Below are 26,423 nucleotides of genomic sequence, written 5' to 3' on the forward strand. Positions count from 1 at the left end.
TAGCTGAGCAACAAAGGGCTTGACATAGATACAAAATAAGCAACCATAAGTAATAATAATTCATGAGTTTAAAGCGAAAAGGTTTTACTATGGATATTATCCAATATTTGGTCCCTTACTGGAACATATAATCATACAGAGTTAACATCTAGATTTTAAAATCTTAATTTAAATAACTATGTCACTTTTCTAGAAGCCAACACTCTTATAATCTTAATTACCTAAAACATCATTAATAAGTTGAAAGTATATGAAATAGGAAGGTCTTTCAGTGATTAAAACAGATGTCATAAAATGTATTTACTAAAGCTGATGTACTTTAATTAATTAAACATTTCTTGAAGCCTCACTCAGAGCCTATTCTGTTTTAAGAATGATTATAATCAACTTAGCTAAATCACTCTTCAGCTAAAGGAAAATAAACAGCAAAGTGTAAAGAGGTGTGTATTAGGCTATTCTCATACTGCTATGAAGAACTACCTGAGACTGGGTAATTTTTGAAGAAAAGAGATTTAATTGACTCACAGTTCCACAGGTTGTATAGAAAGCATTGTTGGGGATACCTCAGAAAACTCACAGTAATGGCAGAAGGGCAAAGGGGAAGCAAGTACCTTCTTCACGTGGCAGAGCAGCAGAAAGGGAGTAAAGGGTGAAGTGCTACACACTTTGAAGCAAACAGATCTCGGGTGAACTCACTATCATGAGAACAGCAAGGGTGAAGTCTGCCCCCATGATTCAATCACCTCTGACAAAGCCCCTCCCCCAACACATGGGGATTACAATTTGAGATGAGATTTGGGTGGGGACACAGAGTCAAACCATATCACCAAATGTTCATTGACAGAAGAATGGGTAAACAAAATGTGGTATATTCATATAGTATTATATTATTCTATCTTAAAAAATAAGAAAATTCTGATACATGATACAGTATAAATGAAAGTTCCAGACCCATGCTAAGTGAAATAAGCCAGTCACAAAGGACAAATATTACATGATTCAATTTATATGAGGTGCCTAGAGTAATCTAATTTATAGAGCCAGAAAGTAGAGTGATGGTTGCCAGGGGCTAGGAGAGGGAGGAATGAGGAGGAGTTAGTGTTTGATTGGTATAGTTTTAGTTGAGGAAGATGAAAAAATTCTGGAGATAGATAGTGGTGATGTTTGCATAATAATGTGAGTGTACTTAATGCCACAGAATTGTATACCTAAAAATGGTTTAAAATGGTAAATTTTATGTTGTGTATATTTTACCACGATAAAAAAGCTGTAACACTCAAACACAAAAGCTTAAAAACATAGATGTCTAGTTTAGTGAGTGTAGGCATAAATAGCTATGCACATACCAAAAGCTTCTTCAAGATATCTCTTTGTGATATACAGTTCAATAGGCTAACAATAATTTTGCATCATAAAATTGATTAAATTATATTGGTCCTTAGTACTCTGCTAAGAAGGAGAGAGAGAGAGAGAAAAAGAGAGAGACAGAGAGAGCAAGCATGGACTTTAAAAACGTTTATTTGAAATCATTGAAATTAAACATGGTGTTACCTTAAAGAAGCAAATTCTATATTTTAGAAAATAACCCTATAGGTTCATTACATATGAGTATTTGCCAATACTTGTCAAAACAGCTAATACATCACCTAGAATATAGAAACTAATTATTAAATATTGGTTACATTTGTTATATTTTTAACAAAGAAAAGAATCTAGTAGAATTTATTTCTTTCATTTAATTTTCTATTAAAGCATTGTCTCAAAATTTGGGAAAATGCATTTGTTATGATTGTCAGTTGATATTATAATGAAGCCAAACCATTTTAGAGGGATACGAGCAGAAGTTTTTCAGTTCTGAATTCTGGTGAAAATCTTCCTTTCAACAGGAATTAAAATGATTTTTGCCCAAACATTAGCCAAGAAAAATGCCCTGAAAGCAATATACTGGGAAAGGTTCTAAACTCTCGATAAAAAAGCAGTCAAAATCAAAATGCCATCTCCCAGGGTCAAGGACCAATGAGTCACCCATTGAGAGGCTCTCTGAGTTCCAGGACACAGAAATGTCCTTTTGAATATAACATCAGGATTTAAAGTTCCACTTGGGTACTTGTGAGGCTGATGTAGCTGTACCAGAGTGTTTTTTTTTTTTTTTCATTTATAATATTTGCTTTTTTTCTCTTCTAATAGAAATTGGTATGATGACATTTTGCAGCCAGAGGTTGGGCACAGAGAAAAAACATAGTTCAGGGTTTAAAGCATTAAGAAGACTTTTAATCTCACTCTTGTGGAAATTCAGTACTGTTTAGTTTATTCCTTTACTTGTTTAAGGATTTAAGAAAATGTCTAGGTCCATTGTTAAAAGTATAGCATAGTGGGCCAGGCACGGTGGTTCACGCCTGTAATCCTGGCACTTTGGGAGGCCAAAGCAGGTGGATCACCTGATGTCAGGAGTTCAAGACAAGCCTGGCTAATGTGGTGAAACACCGTCTCTACTAAAAATACAAACATTAGCCAGATTTGGTGGCGGGCACCTGTAGTCCTAGCTACTCGGGAGGCTGAGGCAGGAGAATCGCTTGAACCTGGGAGGTGGAGGTTGCAGTGAGCTGAGATCACACCACTGCACTCCAACCTGGGTGACAGAGCAAGACTCCATTTCTAAATAAATAAATAAATAAAACAAACAAAATTGTAGCATAGTGGAAATATAAGTTGAAGCATTAAAGTATACTAATACTGTTTCTAAAAGGAGTCAAATTAGTATGTACTTAATGAGTTAATCAGAAAAATACCCTCCCAAATTTATAACTGTCAATGGAGAGAGTCCTGAAGAAATAATGAAGACCTAATTTGTAAAACAGAAGAAAATATAAAGGAAGAAAAAAAGCTTGGACTTAGAAATCCAACAACTCTTTCTCTGTCTGCCTCACCTGATACTTCCTGAGTATTTAGTCTCTCCATTTGTATATCTGTAAAATGGGAATTCTATTGACTCTACAGAGTTGTTATAAGGATTAGAGTTAATATATGTAAGTGATTGTCAGACAGCAGCCTTTAACAAATGGTCACAATGACTGTGATCTCTTCCTATGAATGTAATGCTATAATACATTAGCTAGATCTCCCAGAACTGGACTTCTGCCTGCATAAGAGCTACCCAGCATACTGAAGATGAGTCAGATAATACTTTTGGAATCATACATATGGAGCAAAACCAACAATTATCTGTTCACCACCTCTGAAACAACTTCCTTCAGGATCCTAAGGTGCAGGGGGACCCTGAAACTCAGCAAGTACTCTCCAACAGCTTCTGAAAAAGCTGGGCAAAAGCAGGGATGCTATCTTCTGAAATTATCCTAGTCAGTGCCTGAAATGGAAGGTTCAAGTAAATAACAAGCATGATGTGGTTCAAGTAACTGCCACGACACCTGAAAGGAAACTGTGAAAGGAACTGAAGCTGTGTCTGGAGCAAGGTCAAAAGAAGGGAGAGAAGCTTCCAGGGCACTGCTTTGCCCTCTGGGATGAGCGCCTTAGCCACAGCCTCCTTCCCTTCTCCCTTCTGGCCTGGACAGCAGGGTGTAGGCCCTTATGAAACATGAATAGGTCAGGCCTTCATCTGAATACTTGGGCCTACCTAAAATAAAGACTGAATTTTTCACTCTTTAATTGGATATTCAGAGCCCAAGCCATGTGAATAAGGACCTAAGTAACAGTGTTTACAGTGTAAGGACGTGTGATGAGCTACCAGTTATTATGCCCATTTTCTAAATTTTGATGTGAAAATGAAAAGTCCTTCAAGATGACTTTTTTTTTTTTTTTTTTTTTAAACATGGAACTCAGATACGTCAATAAAAAAAGATATACTTCTTCTGGCTTAAGTGAATTCTTTCAATGGGTCTTTTTCTCTGCAGTTGTTTACAATCTCCTTCCTAACATTAGAATGGAAATGCCTAATCTAGCTCCATTTCCAGCTCCCAGCATAGCCTGGAACATATTCACTGTTTAGTGTGTAATTTCTGAATGAATGAGTCCTGAATCCAAGTTGTATTATGGTGCTACTGACCCTATCCAAGAAGAGACATTGTCTTTGTGGGTTATCTCTGGGCCACATGATTCTTAACATACTTACAAATCTAGGAAGATGGTTTCAATATAAAGAATTTGAAAGCTTCCCATATATTATTCCATTAACCCTTACCAGCAGGATACTTAAGAGCACAAACTATAATACATTAGTCTGATATCACACTAAAGGCAGAACCTATGAAAGTAAGGTGATTTGGCCATCTTTAATCAGTGAAACCATTAATGAAATAACAAGAGGAAAAAACAAAGTTATTGGCCATGTAGCTGGAAGCAAAGTTAAAGAGGATGACCCTTTCTTGCTGTTAGAGCCTCAGAAAATTAGGAACACTGTAGAAAACTACAGGGCAAAAGGTGTTTATGTCAAAAAATATTTTTAAAAATCTGACTAGGCCATTTCTTTTCTTGTTTTCTTTAATTTTGGTTTAAAAAAACCTCATATTTACCATCGTAACAATTTTTAAGTGTACCATTCAGTAGTGTTAATAATATCACATTGTGTATCAGCAATTACCAGAACTTTTCCATCTTGTAAAACTGAAACTGTACACATTAAACAACTCCCATTTCCCCTCCACCCCAGCACTGGCAGCGGCCTTTCTAGTTTCCATTTCTTCAAATTTAATTATTTGAGATATCTCATATAAGTAGAATCATAGAGTTTTTTTTTTTTTTTTTTTTTTTTTTGCGGTTTACTTCACTTAGCATAATATTCTCAAGGTTCATTCATTGGACAAGTTCATTTGAAGATCAGTTTCTACGTACATCATTTAAAGCTTTAAGGATGTCAATTAAAGTGAACCTGACATGATCTTAATCTTATCAGAACAAAATACAAATCTCAAATACTTAGGATTAAAGGAGAACTTGCAAAGCAAGCACAAAGTTTACAGTAGGTTAACAAAATTCAAAATAATTCCAGTTACTTGAGAGATCAGGTGAAACAATCAGTGAGTTTTGCACTACCTATGAGATTAAGCAAGAAAGAACATTGGACCAGATGAGAAATGACCTGAGTTCAAGTTCTGGTTCCCCAATTAACCAGAAGGGTGAGATTTAGCAAGTTATTGAATGGTTCTGAGCCTTGAGACCCCATCGCAAAAGGTTGTCGTTGTAAAATAAAATATATGCCATATCTTCATAATACATAAAGTGTTTTATGAGTGAAATAAAAATTATTTTTAAAGTCATTTTTAAATGTTATTGCTTAATGAGTACAGAATTTCAGTTTTGCAAGATGAAAAATGTTCTGTGGATAAATGTCAGTGATGGCTGTACAACAATGTGAATGTACGTAATGCCACTGACCTGCATACTTAAAAATGATTAAAATGGTAAATTTTACATTATGTATATTTACAACTATTAAAAAATGTTTTAAAAATATAATATTTCAGTCTTAAAAAGTAATTGCTGAATCAGATGAAATATTTTAGAAATAGCAATTTACATTCGTTTTCTATTTAGATTTTGAATTGCCGTTTTTGGTCCTTCCCTATCCAAAATATTGTCAACACCACAACACACACAAAATTAAATGGCCTAATTTTACTGATCTTGGTATTCTCATACATATTTTTAAAGGCTCCAAATGCATTAATGTAGAATTCCTCTCATTTTGGGGAGGCAATTATTGATCTCACCATCTAATATGTAAGAAAATAGAAGCAAAAATGTGTTAAGGGACTTGCTCCACTTTAGGAATCCAGACTGCCAGTTATGACCCCAAAAATGTAATACCCATTTTAATATGAATATTAGGGGTATAGGGGGCTGCAGCTATATGTATGATTTTCAAAACTTAAGCAGATTGACTTGGTTAAGTAAATTCTTGTACTCATAAAGTCTGTGACTTAAGATCCTGGAACATGCACACACACACACACACACACACACACTAACTGTATTCTAAAATATTTTTGCACATGTTCATTGAACAATTAGGACCAAAATAGATGAGCCAAGTTTAAATTACTGTATGCATTAGTCGCACACCTTTAGTTTTGAGCAACTTTTTGCAAAGTGTTTATCCTTACATTTCTAGGCTTTGAAGTCCAGCAGCTTTTTCTTTTTCCAATCATTTATTTGATCAACATTTAGTAAGCAAAAACTGTTGCCAAATATTATTGTATGCCTTATTAAATTGTTTAAATGGCCCTTAGATGAAATGTTCATTAATACAAAATATCTAAATGGTAAGCTTGCTTTTGGGAGAAACATATTGCTCACAAAATTTTAAGAACTCTGTCCTGAGGGTTATTTTAACATCTTGACTTCAGGAACTGCCCAGGTAATCCCAACCTGTGTCTAGGTAACAGAGTGATCACAGTCTGCAGTCCGCACATCTTCTATTGCAGAAGTCTTTGCAATTACACTGACATATGAGAAAAATAAATTCCATCTACTGACATGCTAAAATATTGTTCTTAATCCAATAGCCTTGGAAATAACATTCAGGTCCTAAATTGAGATTTGTTCCTGCTGAATTCAATTTTCAGTTTCATGTCCCACCTGCTAAGAAACTGCTAAATCCTTGTAGGCAATTAAACAATAAATAAATAAAACTTCATAAGAAATGAAAGTAAAGACCAGAACCATTTTATAGATAGAGGATAGGAAGGTATAAGCAAGGATAGGTGAGATTTCATTTATTCAGTTCGTCAAGAATTTGCTAGGTTAGCTCATAACTTATTCATTGAGAACTTAGTAGGTATTAAGCATTATCCAAATGTTTCACACCAATTATTTCATTTAATTCACACATAATTTTATGAAGATGGATACTATTCTACTTCTGTTTTTAGGTAAGAAAAAAGACATTCAAAGAGGCCAAGTAACACACCCAAAATCACACAGTATCTTAGAGTGAAAAAATGTCTTAAAGGTCATTGAGCTCAAATCCTGTGTCAATGCAGATGTTTGGAAGATAGCCATGAGCCTCTCTTTATAAACTTCTACTGAAGAGGATGAGTTTACTACTTAAAAAATCACATTGAAGAAAGTTTCTTTCCTTACTTTCAGTTAGCCAAAACCTTCATCCTTCTAAATTGTATTCTTTGGTTGCTTTAATTTAGAACTCCAGAGACCCCCTCCTTCATGTATTTGAAGAAAGAAGGCTCTATTCCATTTCTTGTGGCTTCCAGAATCTTCAGAGTTATGACCTGGTAGTGTCCTCCCACACAATCCCAACCCTTCAGTCCCAGCCCCATCTCTAAAACACACTGAAGCTTTCCAGAGTTTTTGTGGAAACTTGAATCCCAGAACAAAGCAGCACCATGCTGCAGATAGGCTCTGCCTGGTACAGAATCAGCAGGACTATCACACTGCTTACTCTACAAATTATATCTGGTTATACAGCCCAGTATGTATTACACATTTTCACTGCCATGTCATGCTACTGACTTACAGTCAGTTATCACCAGCTGGCTACTTGCCCTAGGACTTTTTCTCACAAACCATGGTTAAGTCAGGTTTCTACCGACCTGCTCTTACATAGTTCATTTTTTGATGTTCCAATTTTTTTTTTTTAGTATGAGTCTTGTTGAAGCTCATCAGAATAGGTCCAATTAATCTTCAAGTTACAATCAAGTTACAAAGGTTACAATCAGCCTTGTAACAACTGGAAGTTTTCTCCCACAGTGAGAGACAGCTCAGTTAGTACAAGGCATCAGGAGCCTGAGCAGGAAGAATTACATGGAACCCTTCTCATTCTAAGATATGAGGACAGTCCAGGGCTGAAGAACTTAAGCCTAGAGAGAAAAGTCTGGTGATACAAGCTTGTCCAAAGCTTAGACTTGGGGGAGTAAATATACAATGAAGTTTAATCTGGCTGAAGCTTCCCTGTGTTTCTGGGAAATCTGCTTTTAGATTTCCTATTATCTCTGTCAATATATATTAGACTCTGCTTCCTCTGCTGGATCAAAACTCTTGGTGGTCATTGTCCTCCCCGGATAAGGATATTCTCCTAATAACTTGTCGCTATGTCTGCCTGGCTAACATCTCCACCAATAGGAAGATCACATCACTCTCTCTCGGTACCTCATGTCTGCCCCTCCCACAGCAGTCCATTTTTCTATGTCCAGCTGCATCAGAGAAGTTGAGTGCTAGACACAATAAGTTAACTATTAAAATCGCTTTCTTTACTTTCCCTCTTCATAGTATATGGTTGGACTGCTTCTGGAGGCTAAGCAGAGCTGAGCCTCAAATGGAAGGACAGAAAATATGAGAGTCTTCAACTGTGGTGAGACAAGAAACAAAGGAGCTTAGTCAGAGAACCAGGCAGTCCCTGCCAGAGACCCTGTTAGCAAAGTAAATGAGGTTAATTAGACATGACGTAATGGTCGAAAGAGCTACATTTATTGACTACTTACTCTGTGATACACATTCTATGTATATTATCCTGTTGAATTCTGACAACAAAGAACATGAGGTTAATACTGTACTCATCTCAATTTTAGAGCTGAGAAAATAGTACCTCAGAGGGTATTTAGTGGTTCCCCTGGAGCTAATTTGTAAGTAGCAGAGCCATAGTTTAAACCAAGACTGTCTATGACATGAATTCCCCAGCAGTTGTACAGATACAACACCTGATCCTACTTGAATTACCAACTTACAGATAATTAGAATGCAAATTTAAAAATCAAACTAGTGTTAAAAATAGCATACATTTTTTTTTTCTGAAGGCACGGTCCAATCTAAAATTTCTTCAAAGCTTTTATTATGATTAGTAGTCATTAAGTATATAAATATAGAAATAAGAAGTGTGATTGCACATATAGTGCCATAATGGCTAAAAATTGTTCCTTGAAACAAAATCTTATTTCATTTAGTTCAATTATCATGTGCCTCGTTCAAAAAATATTGAAGACCAGGATAGTCTTTATTGAAATGTAACAAGATGATCCCTTGGCTTGAATTAACTTGTTTCAGTTAGAGCTTCTTGAAAGATTTTGAAAAAAACAAGCTCACTTGACTACTCATTTTGGGTTCTCTTTCTCTTAGATCAACAGAGCAGAAGCCTTTGTACAAGGGCAGAGTCTCTCTATGCGTATTTTGTCATTTGATAGGCAACAAATACTAATTGGACATTGACTATAGGCCAGGGCACTAGGAAAGATCCAGACAAGATCCTGACCTTGAATAGCTTATATTCTACTCATTTGAGAAATAAAAATATATAAACAAATAAAGTAGTTATTCATAAGCACTAGATAATGTATAAGCACTATGAGTAAGACAAAGTAATTGTTAGAAAAATGATAAAAATGGAATAGACTGAATTAGCTAGCATGGTCAGGGAATGTCTCCTGAGGAGGTGTCACACTGGAGAGTAGAGGGGGAAAAGAAGGAAGCCTGGTGATGATCTGGAGGAAGATGCCAATGAAATCTTAAGACAAGAAGCCCGGAGGGTATGAGGACCAGAAGGAATGGATAGGATTACTGAGAAAGGAAAAGGTGAAAGGAGTTGAGGTCAGAAAAATACACAGAAACAAGTAAGTTTAGTAAGTTACAATGGAGGATTTTATTTTTTACATATTTATTTTTGAGACAGGGTCTTGCTCTGATGCCCAGGCTGAAGTGCAGTGGTGTGATCAGAGCTCACTGGAGCCTTGAAGTGGTCTCAAGCAATCATCCTGCCTCAGCCTCTTAAGCAGCTGGGACTGCAGGTGTGGAGGGTTTTATATAAGCAAATTATACACCTAACTTACACTTTCGAAAGATACTCTGTATTGAGGGTCAAAAGTGAGGGCAGGAAAACTGGTTTGAAGAACAGTGGAAATATTCATGTGGGAGATGGCAATGGCTAGATTATGATTGTAACAGTGGCAGTAAAGAAAAGTGGAAGGATTGTAGATATATTTTAGAGAAATATTCCACAAATTTATTCTTTGAGTGGTTTTAGTATTTGAGTAAAAAATAAAAATGAAGAATCACTCCTAGGTTTTGGGCTTGGGAAACTAATAGGTAATGATACAAAGTACTTAGGTGGGGAAAGCTTGATGAGGAACACATTTGGCAATGTGAATTACCTGACAAGGAATTAAAAATAATCATCATAAAGATGTTCATTAGTTCAGGACAACAATATATACAAAAAATAAAACCTTCATCAAACATAGAAAATATTTTAAAATAACAGAAATTTTGGGGCTGAAGAATGCAATAACTGAACTGAAAAAATCCACTGGAGATATTCAACAGCAGACTTGATCAAGCAGAAAAATATTACAAACTTGAGGATAGATCATTTGAAATTATCCAGTCAGAGGAACAAAAAGAAAAAAGAATAAAACAGACAGAAGAAATCCTTAAGGATTTATGGAAAAGAATTGAGCAGACCAATATACACATTATGAAATTTAAAAGAGGAAAAATGAGAGACAAAGGGGGAAGAAAGCTTATTTAAAGAAATAATGGCCAAAAACTTCCCAAATATGAGGAAGGAAATAGGCATTCAGATTCAAGAAGCCCAAATCTGAGAAACCCAAATAAGTCAATACCAATACCAAGACACATTACAAAAAATTGCCAAAATCAAAGACAAAGAAAGCATTTTAAAAATAACAGGAGAAAAGTGACTAGTCACATACAAAGAAAATTTCAGACTATAAGTAGATTTCTCAGCAGAAAACTTGTGAGACAGAAGGAAGTAGAATAATAGCAAACAACCAAGAGCACAATCTCTGACAAAATTGTCTTTTAAACATAAAGGAAAGGTAAAGCTTTTCCCAGACCAAAAAAAAAAAAAAAAAACCCTAGACAGTTTATCATCATTAGACCTACCTTAGAAGAAATGCTAAAGGGAGTCCATTAAGTTGAAATAAAAACATACTAAATAGTAATGTAAAAGCATAGGAAACTATGTAACTTAATGGTAAAGATAAATATAGAGATAAATACATAATACTATAATACTATAATGATATGTAAATCACTTTCAATTCAGGTATAAGAGCTAAAAGACAAGAATATTAAAAATAACTTATAGCTATAAAAATATATTAATGGATAGAAAATATAAAAATATAATTTATGACATTGGTAACATAAAGTATGTGCAGGGAGAAGTAGAGGATTTTATATGTTTTAAGTTTTTTTAATGTAAATAAAGTGTTATAAGATATTTCATGTAAAACTAATGGTAGCCACAAGGAAAAAATAGACAGAAGATACAAGAAAAGAGAGAAAAAAATCAAAGAGTATTACTGCAAAAAAATCAATAAACCCAAATGAAGATAGCAATGGTGGAAAAGAGGTATGAAAAAGTTACAAGACGATAAGAAAAACACAATTAACAGGACAGCAATAGTAAGTCTTTTCCTATACAATTTTTTAAAAATGTAACTAAACAGCAATAACAACAATTCATAAGATATATGTGCTGTCTACAAGACTTGTTTTAGATTTGAGAAAATACATAGGCTGAAAGTGAATAGAAAAATATATTCCAGGCAAATGATAACTAAAAGAGAATGGGAGTGGCCATATTTATATCAGACAAAATAGATTTTAAGTCAAATATTGCTACAAGAGACAAAGAAGCTCATTATATGATGATATAATTTGATGAGTCAACTAGGAAGATATAGCAATTATAAATATACGCACACCCAATATCAGAAACCCAAGTATATAAAGCAGTGATGTAACTGAAGAGATAGACAACATACAATAATAGGAAAAAAATTCATATCCTACATTTAATAATGGATTAATCATCCAGACAGAAAATCATGAAGGAATTGGACTTCAACTACAGTTTAGACAAAATGAACCTAACAAACATATACAGAACGTTCTATTTAACAACAGCAGAATACACATTCTTTTCAAGTACACATGGAATGTTCTCCAAGATTGATCACACAATAGACCCCCCAAAAAATCTTAACAAATTTAAGAATATTGAAATTATACCAAGTATCTTCTTCAAGTATCTTCTTCAACCACAACTAATAGCAGACGGAAAGCTGGAAAATTCACAAATGTGTGGAAATTAAACAATGCATCCTTTAACAACCAGTTGATCAAACAAGAAATCAAAAGGGAATTTTAAAAAATTATCTTGAGATAAAAAAGGTGAGATGAAAACACATCATTCCAAAATGTATGGAATGCAACAAAAGCAGTACCAAGAGATAAATTTACAGTAATAAATGCCTACACTAAACAAGATAAAAACCTTAACCTAATTCTATACCTCAAGGAATTAGAAAAAGAATAGCAACCTAAGCCAAATTTAGTAGAATTAAGGCAATCATAAAGATCAGAGCAGAAATAAATAAAATAGAGAATAGAAAAGGCAATAGAAAAAAATCAACACTAGGAATTTTTTGAAAAGGTAAACATAATTGACATTCAGCTAAAGAAAGAAAGAGAGAAGATTCAAATAAACAAAATCAAAATTGAAAGAGAAGACATTACAACTAATTCCATGGAAAGGATTATAAGATGCTACTATAAACAATTATATACCAAAAAATGGGATAAACCAGAAAAAAATGAATACATTCTTAGAAACATACAACCTATTGAAACTGAATCATGAGGAAATGGAAAATGTGAACAGCCCTATAATAGTAAGGAGATTGATTCAGTTGCTAAAATCTCTCAACAAAGAAAAGCCCAGAACCAGATGGTTTAAAGGTGAATTCTACTAGAATTAATGCCATTCCTTCTTACACTCGTCCAAAAAAAACTGAAGAGAAGTGAACACTTCTAAATTCTTTCTATGAGATCAGCATTACACTGATACCAAAGGCAGACAAAAACACTGCAAGAAGAGAGTATTATAGACCAATACCCCTAATAAATGCAAACATGAATAAATATGAATAAATTATCAATAAAATACTAGGAAACTGAATTCAACAGCACATTAGAAGAATCATACACCATGATTAAGTGGGATTTATCCAGTGTAGGCAAAAATGATTCAACATATAAAAATCAATTAATATGATACACCATGTTAACAGAATGAAGGATAAAAATAACATGATCATATCAATAGATACAGAAAAAACATTTGATAAAATTCAACATCTTTTCATGATAAAAATGCTAAACAAATTAGATATAAAAGAAATATACCTCGACACAATAAAAGCCACATATGACAAGCCCATAGTCATACTCAATAGTGAAAGTTTAAAGCTTTCCCTCTAAGATCAGGAAGAAGGCAGGGATGGCCATTATTACTACTTCTATTTAACAAAATACTATACACCCTAGTGAGAGTAGTTATATTAAAAAAGAAAAGAAAAAGAAGGAAAAGGTATCTAAATAGAAAAGGAAGAAGCAAAATTGTCTCTGTAGATAACATGATTTTATATGTAAAAAACCTAGATTCCAATAAATAAATAAATTTGTTAGAATTAATAAGCCAATCTAGTACATTGCAGAAGACAAGATCAACATTAAAAATCAGTTGTGTTTTTATACACTAAAAATGAACAGTCTTAAAAGACAATTAAGAAAACAATCCCACTTACAATATTATCAAAAAGAACAAAATACTTAGGAATAAACTTAACAAAGGAGACAAGGGACTTCACTGAAAATTGCAAAGCATTGCAGAAAGAAATTAAAGAAGACACAAACAAATGAAAAGTCATCATATGTTCATGGACTGGAAGATTTAACATTGCTCAAATGTTACTACTCCACAAAGCAATCTACAGATTTAATGCAATCCTTATGAAAATTCATGGCCTTTTCCAGAAAGAGAAAAAATAATCCTAAATTTATATGGAACTACATAGGACTCCAAAAACCCTCATAGTTTTGAGAAAGGAAAACAAAGCTGGAGGCCTCATACTTTCTGATTTGGAAACATACTACAAGCACAGTAATCAAAACAGTATGATTCTGGCATAAGGACAAACATATAGACCAATAAAGCAGAATAGAGACCAGAAATAAAACCTCACATATATGTTTAACTTATCTTTGAAAAGATGCCAAGAATACACAATGAGGAAAGGATAGTCTCTTTAACAAAGGTGTTGGGAAACTAGATATCCACATGAAAAATAATGATTTTGGATCCTTATCTTACACCGTACACAAAAATCAACTCAAAAGGAAAAGGACAAGAATAGACATTTTTCAAAAGAAGATACACAAGTGGTCAACATATATATACACACACACACACACTTTATATATATAAGTGTATATATATAAGTGTATATATATAAAGTGTGTATATATAAAGTATATATGTATATATATAAAGTATATATACACACTTTATATTTATACACACTTACACACATAAAGTGTGTATATATATAAAGTTCCATATCACTAATTATCAAAGAAATGCAAATTAAAAGTTCAATGAGATATCATCTTACACCAGTTGGAATGATTACTATCAAAAAGACAAAAAACAATAGATGTTGGCAAGGATGCAGAGAAAAGGCAAGTCTTAGACCTTGTTGGTGGGTATGTAAATTAGTACAGCCTCTATGGAAAATAGTATGGCTATTTCTCAAAGAACTAAAAATAGAACTACCATTCAATCCAGCAACCCCATATTGGTCATCTACTCAAATGAAAAGAATTCACTATATATATAAAAAAAAAAAAAAAAAAAAGAAGATCACCTGCACTCATATGTTTATCTCTGCACTATCCACAATAGCCAAGATATGGAATCAAACTAGTGTCCAACAGTAGATGATTGGATAAAGAAAAGGTGACATATATACACAATAGAATACTATAATACGCAGCCATAAAAAATAATAAGGTCACTTCTTTTGCAGCAACATGAATGGAAGTAGAGGTCACATTGTAAGTGAAACAAGCCAGACACAGAAAGACAAATATTGCATGTTCTCACTCATAAGTGGGTGCTAAACTACGTGTACATATGGATGTAACAAGCAGGATGATGGATAATGGACACTCAGAAGAGTAAGGAGATAAAAGGGGAGAGAATGAGAAATTACTTAATGGGTACAATGTACATTATTTGGATGACAGATACCCTAAAAGCCTGACTTGACCATTATTCAATCCATACACTTTTATCCCATAAATATGTATATTATATACACACACACACACACACACACACACACACACAACTTAAACGTAAGACCTGAAACTGAAAAACTTCTGGAAGAAAATGTAGGAGGAAAGATTTATGAAATTGGGTTTGATAATGAGTTTTTGGAAATGAAATCAAAGCCACAGGTACCAAGAGCATAAATAAACAAGTGGAACTACATCTAACTAAAAAGCCTCTCTGCAGCAAAAGAAATAATCAACAGAATGAAATAGGAGAAAATATTTGCAAACCATATATATGAAAAGGGGTTAATTTCCAAAAATATATAAGGAATTCCTACAATTCAATAGCAGAAACTGAATAACCCTATTAAAACTAGACAAAGAACAAGTATAGACATTTCTCTAAAGAAGACATGAAATAGCTAAGAGGTTTATGAAAGAGTGCTCAAAAATCATTAATCACCAGGGAAATGAAAATAAAAACCACAGTGGGATATCACCTAATACCTGTTAGGATGGCTACTATCAAAAATATATAAAATAATAAGTGTTAGCAAGGAGGTAGAGAAATTGAAATTCTGTTGGTGGAAATGTAAAATTGTGCAGCCTCTATGGAGAACAGAATGGAATTACCTCAAAATTTCAAAGATAGAACTACCACATGATCCAGCAATCCCGCTTTGGGGTATTTATCCAAAAGAATTGAAATTGAGATCTTGAATCGGGATTTCTATTCTCATTGCAATAAGCTTCAGTATTGTTCACAATCTAAATGTATATCAACGGATGAATGGATTAATAAATATGGCATATACATACAAAGGTACTATTATTCAGTCATAAAAAGAAGAAAATCCTGTCATATGCTACCACATGGGTAAACCTTGAAGACATTATGCGAAGTGAAATAAATTAGTCACAAAAGGACAAATACTGCATGATTCCACTTAGATGAGGTATCTAATAGTCAAACTCATTGAAGCAGAGAGCGGAATGGTGGTTGCCAGAGAGAGAGAGGCGAGAGGGGGAAAAGAGAAGTTTCTATTCAACAGGTGTCAAGTTTTAGTCATGCAAGATGAAAAAGTTCTAGAGGTCTGCTGTACAATATTGTACTTACAGGTAGCAACACTGTATTGTATACTTAAAATTTTAAGAAGTAAATTTCATGGTATGGATATTATGGTTTTTATCATAATAATAAAAAAAATAAGGTGTGCTAAGAAGCCAAAGGAAGAACATGTTTCATGAAGAAAGGTGTGGTGAACCACATCAATGTTGCTGAAAGGTCAAATAAGATGATAGAGAAGTAACCATTACCTTTGGCAAAATACAGATCATTGGCTACCTTGATAAGAACAATTAATGAGATTAGTATAGACTAGGGAGAGAAAGAGATATAACAACCTGAAGGCAGACAAGATATTTTTGCAAGAATAAGAGAAATAGTTTACTGATTGAGGGGCAGGTGTGATAACAATTTTTTTTTCTACAAGGGGCATTATTACATATATTTGTGTGCTGACTGGAATGATCCTATAGAAGTAGAGAAAAATGATGACACAGAAAAGAGAGAGTGGATAAATTCAAAAGTAAGCTTTGAACAGATTTGTGTGGATGGGATCCAGAACACAAGTGGGAAAATTTAGCTTAGGTATGAGCAGGTCCAGGTCTTCCTCTTATCTAAAGGAAATCCAAAGTATATAGAAATAGATGCATTGTAGGTTCAATGGTGGAAAACTGACGAAGATCTTGTCTGTTTGCATCCAGTTTTTAAATATAAAATCAGAGGTGAAGTAATCAGTTTAGAAGAGGTGGCAAAGAGGAATTAATAGGATAAAATTATGTGTGTGTGTGTGTGCACGCACGTGGTGTGTGTGATTTAACCTTTTCTTGATGGGTCAGAGCACATTAATTAACTGTTAATATGCTTTAATACAATGGAGCCCTTTCTTTAATATAAAATAAGATGTGATGTAATCAGTACAGATGAAGTAGGAAGAAGGTGCTGATTTGAGAATCAAGAAGAGGTATAAAATTCTTTTTTTTTTTTTTTTTTTTGAGACGGAGTCTCGCTGTGTCTCCCAGGCTGGAGTGCGGTGGCGCGATCTCGGCTCACTGCAAGCTCCGCCTCCTGGGTTCACGCCATTCTCCCGCCTCAGCCTCCGAGTAGCTGGGACTACAGGCGCCCGCCACCACGCCCGGCTAATTTTTTGTATTTTTAGTAGAGACGGGGTTTCACCGTGTTAGCCAGGATGGTCTCGATCTCCTGACCTCGTGATCCGCCCGTCTCGGCCTCCCAAAGTGCTGGGATTACAGGCTTGAGCCACCGCGCCCGGCCAGAGGTATAAAATTCTTATCTTAGAGAACAAGAAATGAATTTACTAGAGAAATGTGGTAAGTCTCTCTGCCTGTATTGAATACCCATTTAAAATTTCTGGTCAGAAATTTCCAGTGAGTCCAGTCATCCAAACTGTGTAATTTCTTGCCAACAATGTTCATCCACTGAAGTTTTCTAGTATCTGAATAGTTAGAAAGTTGCGTTTAACTGAATTGGGGTTTTCCAGGTAAATAGAAGAGAAAAAGTGAGACACGAGCATTAAGATAATTTCCAAAGGTGGGAATCTCATGTTGGATCAAGAAATTTGGCTTTATCAGAAGAGAAATTAGGACACGAAGGGGTGATGAAGACTAAACAAGACTTCACATTCTGTAGCCTTCTTCTCTAGTAGTATTCATGGCAGGAGCTTTACATCCCCTGACAACCTTTTCTTGAGAAAGGGCCAGGACAGGTCACATGGGTGTGTATTTAGGGCTAACTTCCCTCTAAGGCAGCTATGGTTATCTTCCTCCTACTCTTCTTCCTCCTCTAAATGGCAACATGGGTGTATGGCCTTGGACATGCATTGAAGATAAGTCCTATTTGCCCAGTAGGACTACAAGTGCATCTTTCTCTGCACTACCTAACAAGCCATAGGGGGTTCCAGGAAAGCATAGCAGGAAATTAAGATGACCATTTATCATAATCCACTTTGCCTCATGAAATGAACATTTTTCAAGTGAATGGAGGAACCAAATTTTTCTTTATAATGATAATTAAGGATAAATGTGACTGCTTCATAAAAATTAACTCACAGAAAGAATTCCTCTATGTAAAACATAACATTAGCTGGCATTTAAGATAGAGTGTTGTAAGAGCTGTCCACTCCCAGGATCTGTAATGAAATACAGGAACATAACAAGAGCGCATCTAACAAATCCATGGGCCATCTGTTTCAGTACCTGACCTCCGGAGGTGACTAATCCTGGCTGCTTCTCAAGAATATTTAACCATCTCCTCCTGCCCCTCTCTTACTGACCTATCTTCCTCCCTTAATAGAGCATAATAAAAACATATGGTACTGTAAAAAGCTTCTGGCAGCGAAATTCCATCTGAACCACGATTAAATTTTTTGTTCACGTTTCCCTTCCTTCTGGAATATACGATACAGATAATTTTTTGGTCCCCACTCTTCTGAGATCGATTTGAACCCTATCCAAACCAGAAGACATGAGAAGAGTCTATAAACTTCTTGAGGACATTAATTTCAATGATTACGTCTAGGACTTCCTTGAGTGCTCATCATGGTGGCATGTTCTCTGGTTTCCAAAAACTAATACTTTTGAGCGAGAGGCATCCTCACTGGTGGTAATCGTTAAATTTTCCAGAAAACAGAGCTTTCCCCTTTAACAACAGGAATTAAAATGTGTGTGTGTGCACTTGTGTGTGTGTGTGTGTGTGAATGATTTAACCTTTTCTTGATGGGTCAGAGCACATCAATTAGCTACTAATGTGCTTTCATACAATGGAGCCCTTAGGGATTACTTTAGGGATGTGGGATTAATTGGCTCTGTTTACATTATCCCAGCCTGCTCAGTGGGAAAAATATAGACCCTAGCTGTGCTCCCACTCTAGATTTGTCTAAAGGAATGATTACATTGCACCCACTGGAAGTTTACTTATAGGAAAAATCAAGACGCTTCCTGAAAAAGAAGTTTTCTTAAGAGGAAGTCAATGCAAACACATATGTGCAGATGCAGAGAGTGAGCTAACATTGAGCATAATGCAGAGTACAGAAAAAAATTTGTCCCACATATTTTCCTCTGCCCAGCCACATAAAATCATACCTTAGTCCCCGGGCAATGGAGCAACAACAAAATAATCAATATAAACCAGGCAAAAAGATGCCTGGTTTTGGCAGTGCCAGCACTCAGGGCTTCAACAGTGATGGCAGAGTCAGCAATAGGAGATGTTGGCATCAGCAGCTTCCACAATGGGGGACCAAGCTCTGGGAGCCTTTGACTCTTGTTAGACATTAACATGCTCAATGTTGGGCCTCTGCAGACACAGAATAAGCTCTGGAAGAGCTATTAGTAGTGGTAGTGATATTTGGGGCATCAAACTATGGAAGCACAGTTTCTCTATATGTCAAAGGAGCAAGGGTGACAACTCTCCAAAGCTTTCCCAAAACAGGAAAGAAGGAAAATGACAGATACCATGTTGTAGCCTAAAGGACTAGTTTCTCAATCCAGCCCAAATGACTGGTTTGTAGATCATACTTAAGAATCCATCCAGATTTTTAACACTATTTGGAAGTTCATTAAGGCGGTATTTGGGAGGAGTTGAACAACTGCCAGTTGCTGTGACTCTGATTTTACTTTTGGACTGGTAAAGTGTAGAGAACACTATGTTTTGTGTCAGTGTATCTCCATTTGTTAGTCTTCCCTCATAAATATTCCCTATTGTCATTAATGATGTATGACACTCAACAGTTTTCATCTTCTTTATAATTTGCTCTTTCTATTCTCATTGGGTGGAGTTGGAATTAAACATGATTCAATAAACTCTAAGTAAGGGTATAATAAATCTTTATATGAGTAAAGTATATGAGCGTTAATTTATGAACATTGTGATATCCATTTAAGCAATTGGAGGACTGTGTGTGCGTGCGTGTGTGTGTGTGTGTGTGTGAAGTTTAACTATTTTAGAACAATTATAGTATCAAACAACTGACATCCAATCTAGTGGATTATAAACTGTTATATATGCTTGTACTCCATATAAGCTATACTTCAAATAAATGAGATGTGACTTGCCAATACAAACAAGATAGGTCATTGTCTATTGAAAACCAATTTACTGTTTACCTTTAATGTTGATGCTTTTGATGGCTTTCTAATGCTACATTTTGCATTATTTCATGATGCCACTTTTACTCAAGAACAATATTGCAAAGTTCTAGTTTGTAAATAAAATGAATCAACCTGCAACTTATAACAGAAAGAGCTGGTCTTATGCACAACAAAGAAAGACTCCAAATGAACAAAGAACCAATATAGAGATGTTTCCTAAATTGGCATTAGGGATCACTAGCATCACCAGATGAGCTGATTTTAAGTGCTATGGATGGCCAATAAGAAGCAGCAGGACTTTAAGGAAATGAGAGAAAAGATTTTACTTTTATCACAGTGACCTAATTTGAAGAGTTAAGTAGCAATTAAATCACATTTACTGCTCAAGGTACAGGATGACCTGTAATGTCAGTTATCAGAAATGTCCCTAACTTGGGCAATTAGCTTTGAGTCAAATATGGTGTTCTGACTTTAAGCCTGATTATGAATTTGGAAACATGTATAGACTGCATGGTGCAATAGAAAGGGCCTAGTAAAAAATGTATATTTAAATTTGGCTCTGACATTTACATAAAAGCCCTCTTTAGAGATACACTAAAGCAGTTTTCTCAAACTTTAAATGTGTACATAAATCATCTAGGGATTTTGTTGAAATGTAGATTGTAATTAAATAGATCTGATGTGTGATGCATGGAGTCTGAGATGCAGCATTTCTACCAAGCCCACATGTATGCTGATGCTGTTGGTCCCTGAACCAACTTTGAGTACCAAGGTCTTAGAAGATTATTGTTAGAATGTGGAAAAGGCACATGTGTGCATAGGAAGACACTTTGTGAATGGTAAAATAGCACATATAACACTTTACATTTATTAAAAATAGTCAAGGATTCAATTCATCAAGAAAAGTCCTAGTAGAACAAATTATGTTTCAGATACTTTTCAATTTTTCCTTTTTCGCAAAACCAAAAACAAAACTGGGAATTAGAGAGGCAGAACAAGAGAGATATTCATCCTAAGCAATATTGTTGCTTTTTTACTGTCTTGAAAGATTCACTTCTGTATCACTGTCCACTAAAAAATGGGGTGGGAGGTGGGAACTGCTCTTGTTTTGTTCTTTAGAAGTTTGCACAATTAGAACCAGTACCAGATACATCCTAGAGACTGACTTGTTCCAAGTAAAATAGAAATAGAAAATTACAAAGAGGAGGAAGATGGTTGGCTCCAGGAACACAGGCAGCAACAAGAAGGGATCACTGTTAGGGGAAGAAATTAAAAACTAGTAAATCAGACACAAGAACAGAGACTCAGAGCTGTTTAAACACTTAGCTTCCCTTAGTGAACCTGTTGTTTCTCATTGATGTTTGCATTTTCTAAAGGAAATGAACAAATTTCACAGGCACAGTCACTGATTTATAAAGCATTTCTGTGTTCCTTATCTAAAATACAATCAACAATTCCCTGTTGAAGAAAACATAGATTCTTTCTGAGTTTCCAGTCCCACAACATTTTGGCCAATATTTTATTATTACATGGTCAGTTTGCTACACTATATGAAAAAGATTTTTATCACATATTAGAGAACACAAAGCAGACCCCTCCCATGGGTTGAACCCTTTCCAATCTTTTAGATTTTGGACAGAATGACTCTCTGTCACACATGCAGATTACCAACACCTTACTTGTTCCCATGATGAACCTCTTTACAACAGTTCTGGAGCCACCATGATTACAGAGTTAGAACTCTGCTTCAGAGAAACTGAATTTTCATCAGTCTCACTTTTACCTAAGTTTTGTACTTTATCTTCCTGCTCCCATTTCTGTTTATCCTCTCTCACCTGCTTATAGTGAAGGGCAGTATCATTCATAATCCAAAATGCCATTATTAAACAAATATGCAAGAATGAACACTTAAGTTTAGTGCCATCAGAGAGAGAAAGAAATGATAAACAAGGCTGAAATTCGAGTAACTGTCAATGTGTTCGGGCTGTGTCATTTCTTTAAAAAATAAATTCAAAGTGAAATACTAACACCAATTACTAACTTAATTCCTCAGTCCAGTCAATATCAATCATATCATGGTGCCATTTAAATGCAAAACAGCTATTGAGAGATTACTCTGAAAGTATTTAAAATGCAGAGATTTGAGAAATATTTAAAGACACCAGAACTGTGCTCTGGTGGGGAATATCACACAGCTGCACGTTGTTTTGTGCTGTAACTCTGGGTAATCTGGGTCAGCTGCCCCAGGTGGGTAGCCTTATAATTAGGCAGCTCTTCATTTTCCAGCCGCTTTACCCAAGAAAACCTGAAGCTTTGAGGATGACTGAGCAGCAGTTCCCCTCAACAGAAACACTTGTGTGGTGTACCAGGAGTGGTTTTAAATGGTGGAGATAATTACTTAATTTGAGCTGTAGCAACTGGCCAAGTAAACATGTAGCAGCCAGGAAGCTATTAGCATGATTTTAAGGCAATTATTCCATTAGTGTTTAATAGTCTCCAATTAGTCTTCTCTGACTATCAAAGTTTGAATATCTTTTTTTCCTCCAAAAATTCTCAGTGCTGAATAATGCAAAAAGGTGCCAAACCTGTTTTTAAACCTGGTTTTTTTACATGTGTGGATCTTCCAAACCCATTTACAGAAACATGGGGGTATTCAGGAGTATAGATTTGATGAAATATGTTGTGTCTATTTTTTTCTCACAAGTATTGGAGTGAGAAGGGGAAGTTTTACAGGGGATCCATTTGAGTATAATACCAAGAGGAGTTGGGAAAACAATATAAATTCCCATGGAAGCCCAATGCCATCATCATCTTCATGTCTGTACTCTAAGATCACCCAGATACCAAAATCTCTCACTTCAGGTTTTTATTTTGTCCATGGGAGGAAAGGAAAATTACTCTGTTCCCACTAATGCTTACTTCCTTTTTCCTTAACCCTGGTTAGTCACAGTTGCTGCTGGATCATCCAGATACAAATCAAAAAGCCTTTCCCTCCAAAATTCATAGGGTATCTTCCCAAAGGTCTAATTAAGGGGTCAGATCCCTGAACTGATAGGGATCTGCATTTGTCTTCGCTTAGCTTCAGTTTTTTCATCTGTGACATCGAGGTCATAGTGCCAGCACTGCCTGCTTCATGGGGTTTTGGAAGGATTATGGGAGCTGGTGTACATAACAGAGATTGGAAAGTGAAATATTACAGAAATGTAAGGTAGACTCAAAAAGGTATCATACCATCTCTCAGAACTACATAAGCAAACTTAGGCTTTTAATCCTGTATCTCTAGAGAGTCACCTGCCAGACGGTTTGCATCACACTGATTGCCCTTCTTACCTTCTATGCATATAAAAACATTCAGAGAGCCGGGCGCGGTGGCTCACGCCTGTAATCCCAGCACTTTGGGAGGCCGAGGCGGGCGGATCACAAGGTCAGGAGATCGAGACCACAGTGAAACCCCGTCTCTACTAAAAATACAAAAAAATTAGCCGGGCGCGGTGGTGGGCGCCTGTAGTCCCAGCTACTCAGGAGGCTGAGGCAGGAGAATGGCGTGAACCCGGGAGGCGGAGCTTGCAGTGAGCCGAGATCGCGCCACTGCACTCCAGCCTGGGCGACAGCGCGAGACTCCGTCTCAAAAAAAAAAAAAAAAAAAAAAACATTCAGAGGAGACCATGTGAAAGAAACTGTCAAAAATCCAAATAAAAATGAAGAAGGAAAAGGAATGGCAATGCCTGTGGAAGCGAGAATGGAGTTATGCCAGAGTTGTGCTTTCTACTGTCTCCTTGAAAAAAGCAATCCCCAGGCTCACCTAGGTAGCAGAGTAAGTGCTGCATGGAGAACCTCGGGTTGGTTCTTTTCCTTGGAGATCCCTGGCCCTTGGGAAGCTATCTGTTGAAGAAGGACAAAAGGAGACAGCCCCTTCTGCGGATAGCACTTGTAGCAGAGACTGTGCCTGCCATTGCTGTCAAATATTCACTTGACTAACAACCATTGATTTGAGGGACTAATCAATGGCAGCACTGTTGGTTGGAGCATCTAGTGATTTTCAAAATAACCCTTCTTTTGTTTTTGTTTTTGTTCTGTTTTGTTCTTTATTATGTTTTCCTCCAATAGCTGAGAGGGGGCGCTGGATGGAGCAGATCAAGAGGAGGTAGACCAGAACGTTGAATTTAATAACCCAGCTTAGTTCAGGGCCAGAAGTGGACTGGTCATGAGTAATTTGCCCTCCAGCCCAGCTCTGAAAAGATCAGGTGTGTGCTCCCGTAGCCCAACTGCATAGCCAAATTGCTAATAAAGTATGGCCGTGTCCCCAGCTGTCATTGTTGTAAACTAGTCCTGAAACAACCCTCACTCCTGGATACCTGGTCTGGGGGTTGCTAGAATCTCCCACCCTAGAAACCTGCCCGGTCTATGGTCCAAGTCGCACACGTCAAGCCGAAGCTTCTTGATCCCTCAGGTCTCTTCCTCGCTTTGTCCACCCTTCTTTCCTTCTAGGCTGTCTGGACACATTCTCAGTCACCTTTTCCCTAAAATTTGCCTATTAATCCCACCCCTCTGCTGCAGGTCACCCAGGTTCCCCTGCCCAGCTTCTGTCCCAAGCAGCAAACACACAGTCCACAAGGGTTTGCTTTTCTGACCTGGGCGAGTGTGTTGCCAACACGCACTGGGACCAGACTCCAGACGGCGACCACTTGGCCAGGCCCCCCGGGGTCCACGCCAGTACTCAACGGTGCCCTCTGCCCGTCGCCCCCTTCGGCTCCTTTTCAAGGGCAGCTATCACGCTGCCTCTGGTCCCTGAACTTTCATCACTCTTCGGGAAGCTCTTTGTCTTTTTAAAGGAGATTGGGGACGAATATTAATGACTCTAGCCGAGAATCTATCAAATCCGCTCAATTCCATGCCAGGGATAGACTCAGGTCCTTGCACCGGAGGCGAGCCCCTGACACTAGCTCGCGTTCGCCGCACACTGTCACCCCACAGACCCAGAGATCGCTCCCACTCCCCCAAATCTGCAGGGGAAACCATAGGAGGGGGTCACGAGGCACCATCCTGGAGCCCAGCTTCTCCTCTGCCCCAGTCCTCCGCATATAACCTGCTTCAAACGCCCAGGAGAAAAGCAGTCACCTTGACTCTAGCGCCTCGGTCCTTAGAGGTCTGGAAAACGCCAGGAAGCCCAAGGCTACCCGGCACGGGCTCGCCTGGCCTGAGACCCACCCTGGAAGACGAGTTTCCCTCCCGCGGGCATAGTGGCAAGTTACCACTTAGTGGCAGATAAAGCAGGGCGGGGCAGGTGGAGCGGGCGCCGAGCGCCTAGCCGGCAGCCCCTGCGCGCCTACCTGGAATGGCTAAATTGGTGAGGGGGATGCTGTGGATGCTCTCCGGCAGAGTTGCCATCCAGTCGGCTAATTTCAGCTCGTTTTTCCCCTGAGACGAGGCCATCGTGCAGTCGGCGTGCAGCGCGCTGGTCCCAGCACTCCTCGGGCAGGTTGGCAGGCTGCTGCCGCTAATCCAATGTTTGCTCCAGCCCCGCTAGAGTTTACACTCCTCTGTGCGCCACACCCACAGGATGGCGCAGACACATGCTAATTTTAATAATTATTCAAAACACCCCGTGCTCCCTTAGTGCCTCCGCCAGACTCCGCTGGAGCTTTTGTTCCTGACGTCGGTGCTCTGCTCTCTCCGCTCTCCCCTCCCTCTCCATCTCCCTCCTCCCGTCTTACCCTTTCTAGGCGTCTCTGCCTTTCCTCGCCATTCTGCAGCTTTCTCTGGTTTATTTTTCTTTTCTATTCATTTTTTTTTCCAACTGCTTTGCCCATGGCTTGCTCGGTCCTTTGGTGTGACTTTCTCGTCCTGTTTGTACGAAAGACAGTCTTGCAGTTGTACCTAAAATCCTAGTAGACTTTGGGATGTTATTGCTTCCTGAGGAACAGGCTTTTCATGCTGGCTTTCAGGGCTTTCCATCGCTATCAAAGAGCTTTCCTTTTTGTAATCTACAACAGGTTATACCTTTCCTCAGCCAGAGACCACAACCCTGTTTATTAAAAAATGATGATCTTTATTCACTCTTTTGCCTACTTTGTGAAATAGCTGGTAAGTGTGGGCCAGCGAAGGACATGGTAACTTCTAGGTGGTTCCCACCTAATCCTGGGTACCTT

At 37.0% G+C, this 26,423-nt stretch overlaps 1 protein-coding gene across 1 annotated transcript in view; it reads right to left on the bottom strand.

The window, feature by feature from the left end:
• The window catches only part of PLCXD3 (phosphatidylinositol specific phospholipase C X domain containing 3), a 186,847-nt gene extending 160,903 nt beyond the window's left edge, over positions 1-25,944 (bottom strand). The window contains exon 1 of the mRNA XM_003899620.5: positions 25,605-25,944. Within this exon, the coding sequence (XP_003899669.1) occupies positions 25,605-25,707 (103 nt within the window). The 5' untranslated portion in view covers positions 25,708-25,944. The remainder of the gene's footprint in view (positions 1-25,604) is intronic.
• Positions 25,945-26,423: the final 479 nt, after the last annotated feature.

This window comes from Papio anubis, chromosome 5, assembly GCF_008728515.1.
Source record: "Papio anubis isolate 15944 chromosome 5, Panubis1.0, whole genome shotgun sequence".
Classification (NCBI taxonomy): Eukaryota; Metazoa; Chordata; class Mammalia; order Primates; family Cercopithecidae; genus Papio; species Papio anubis.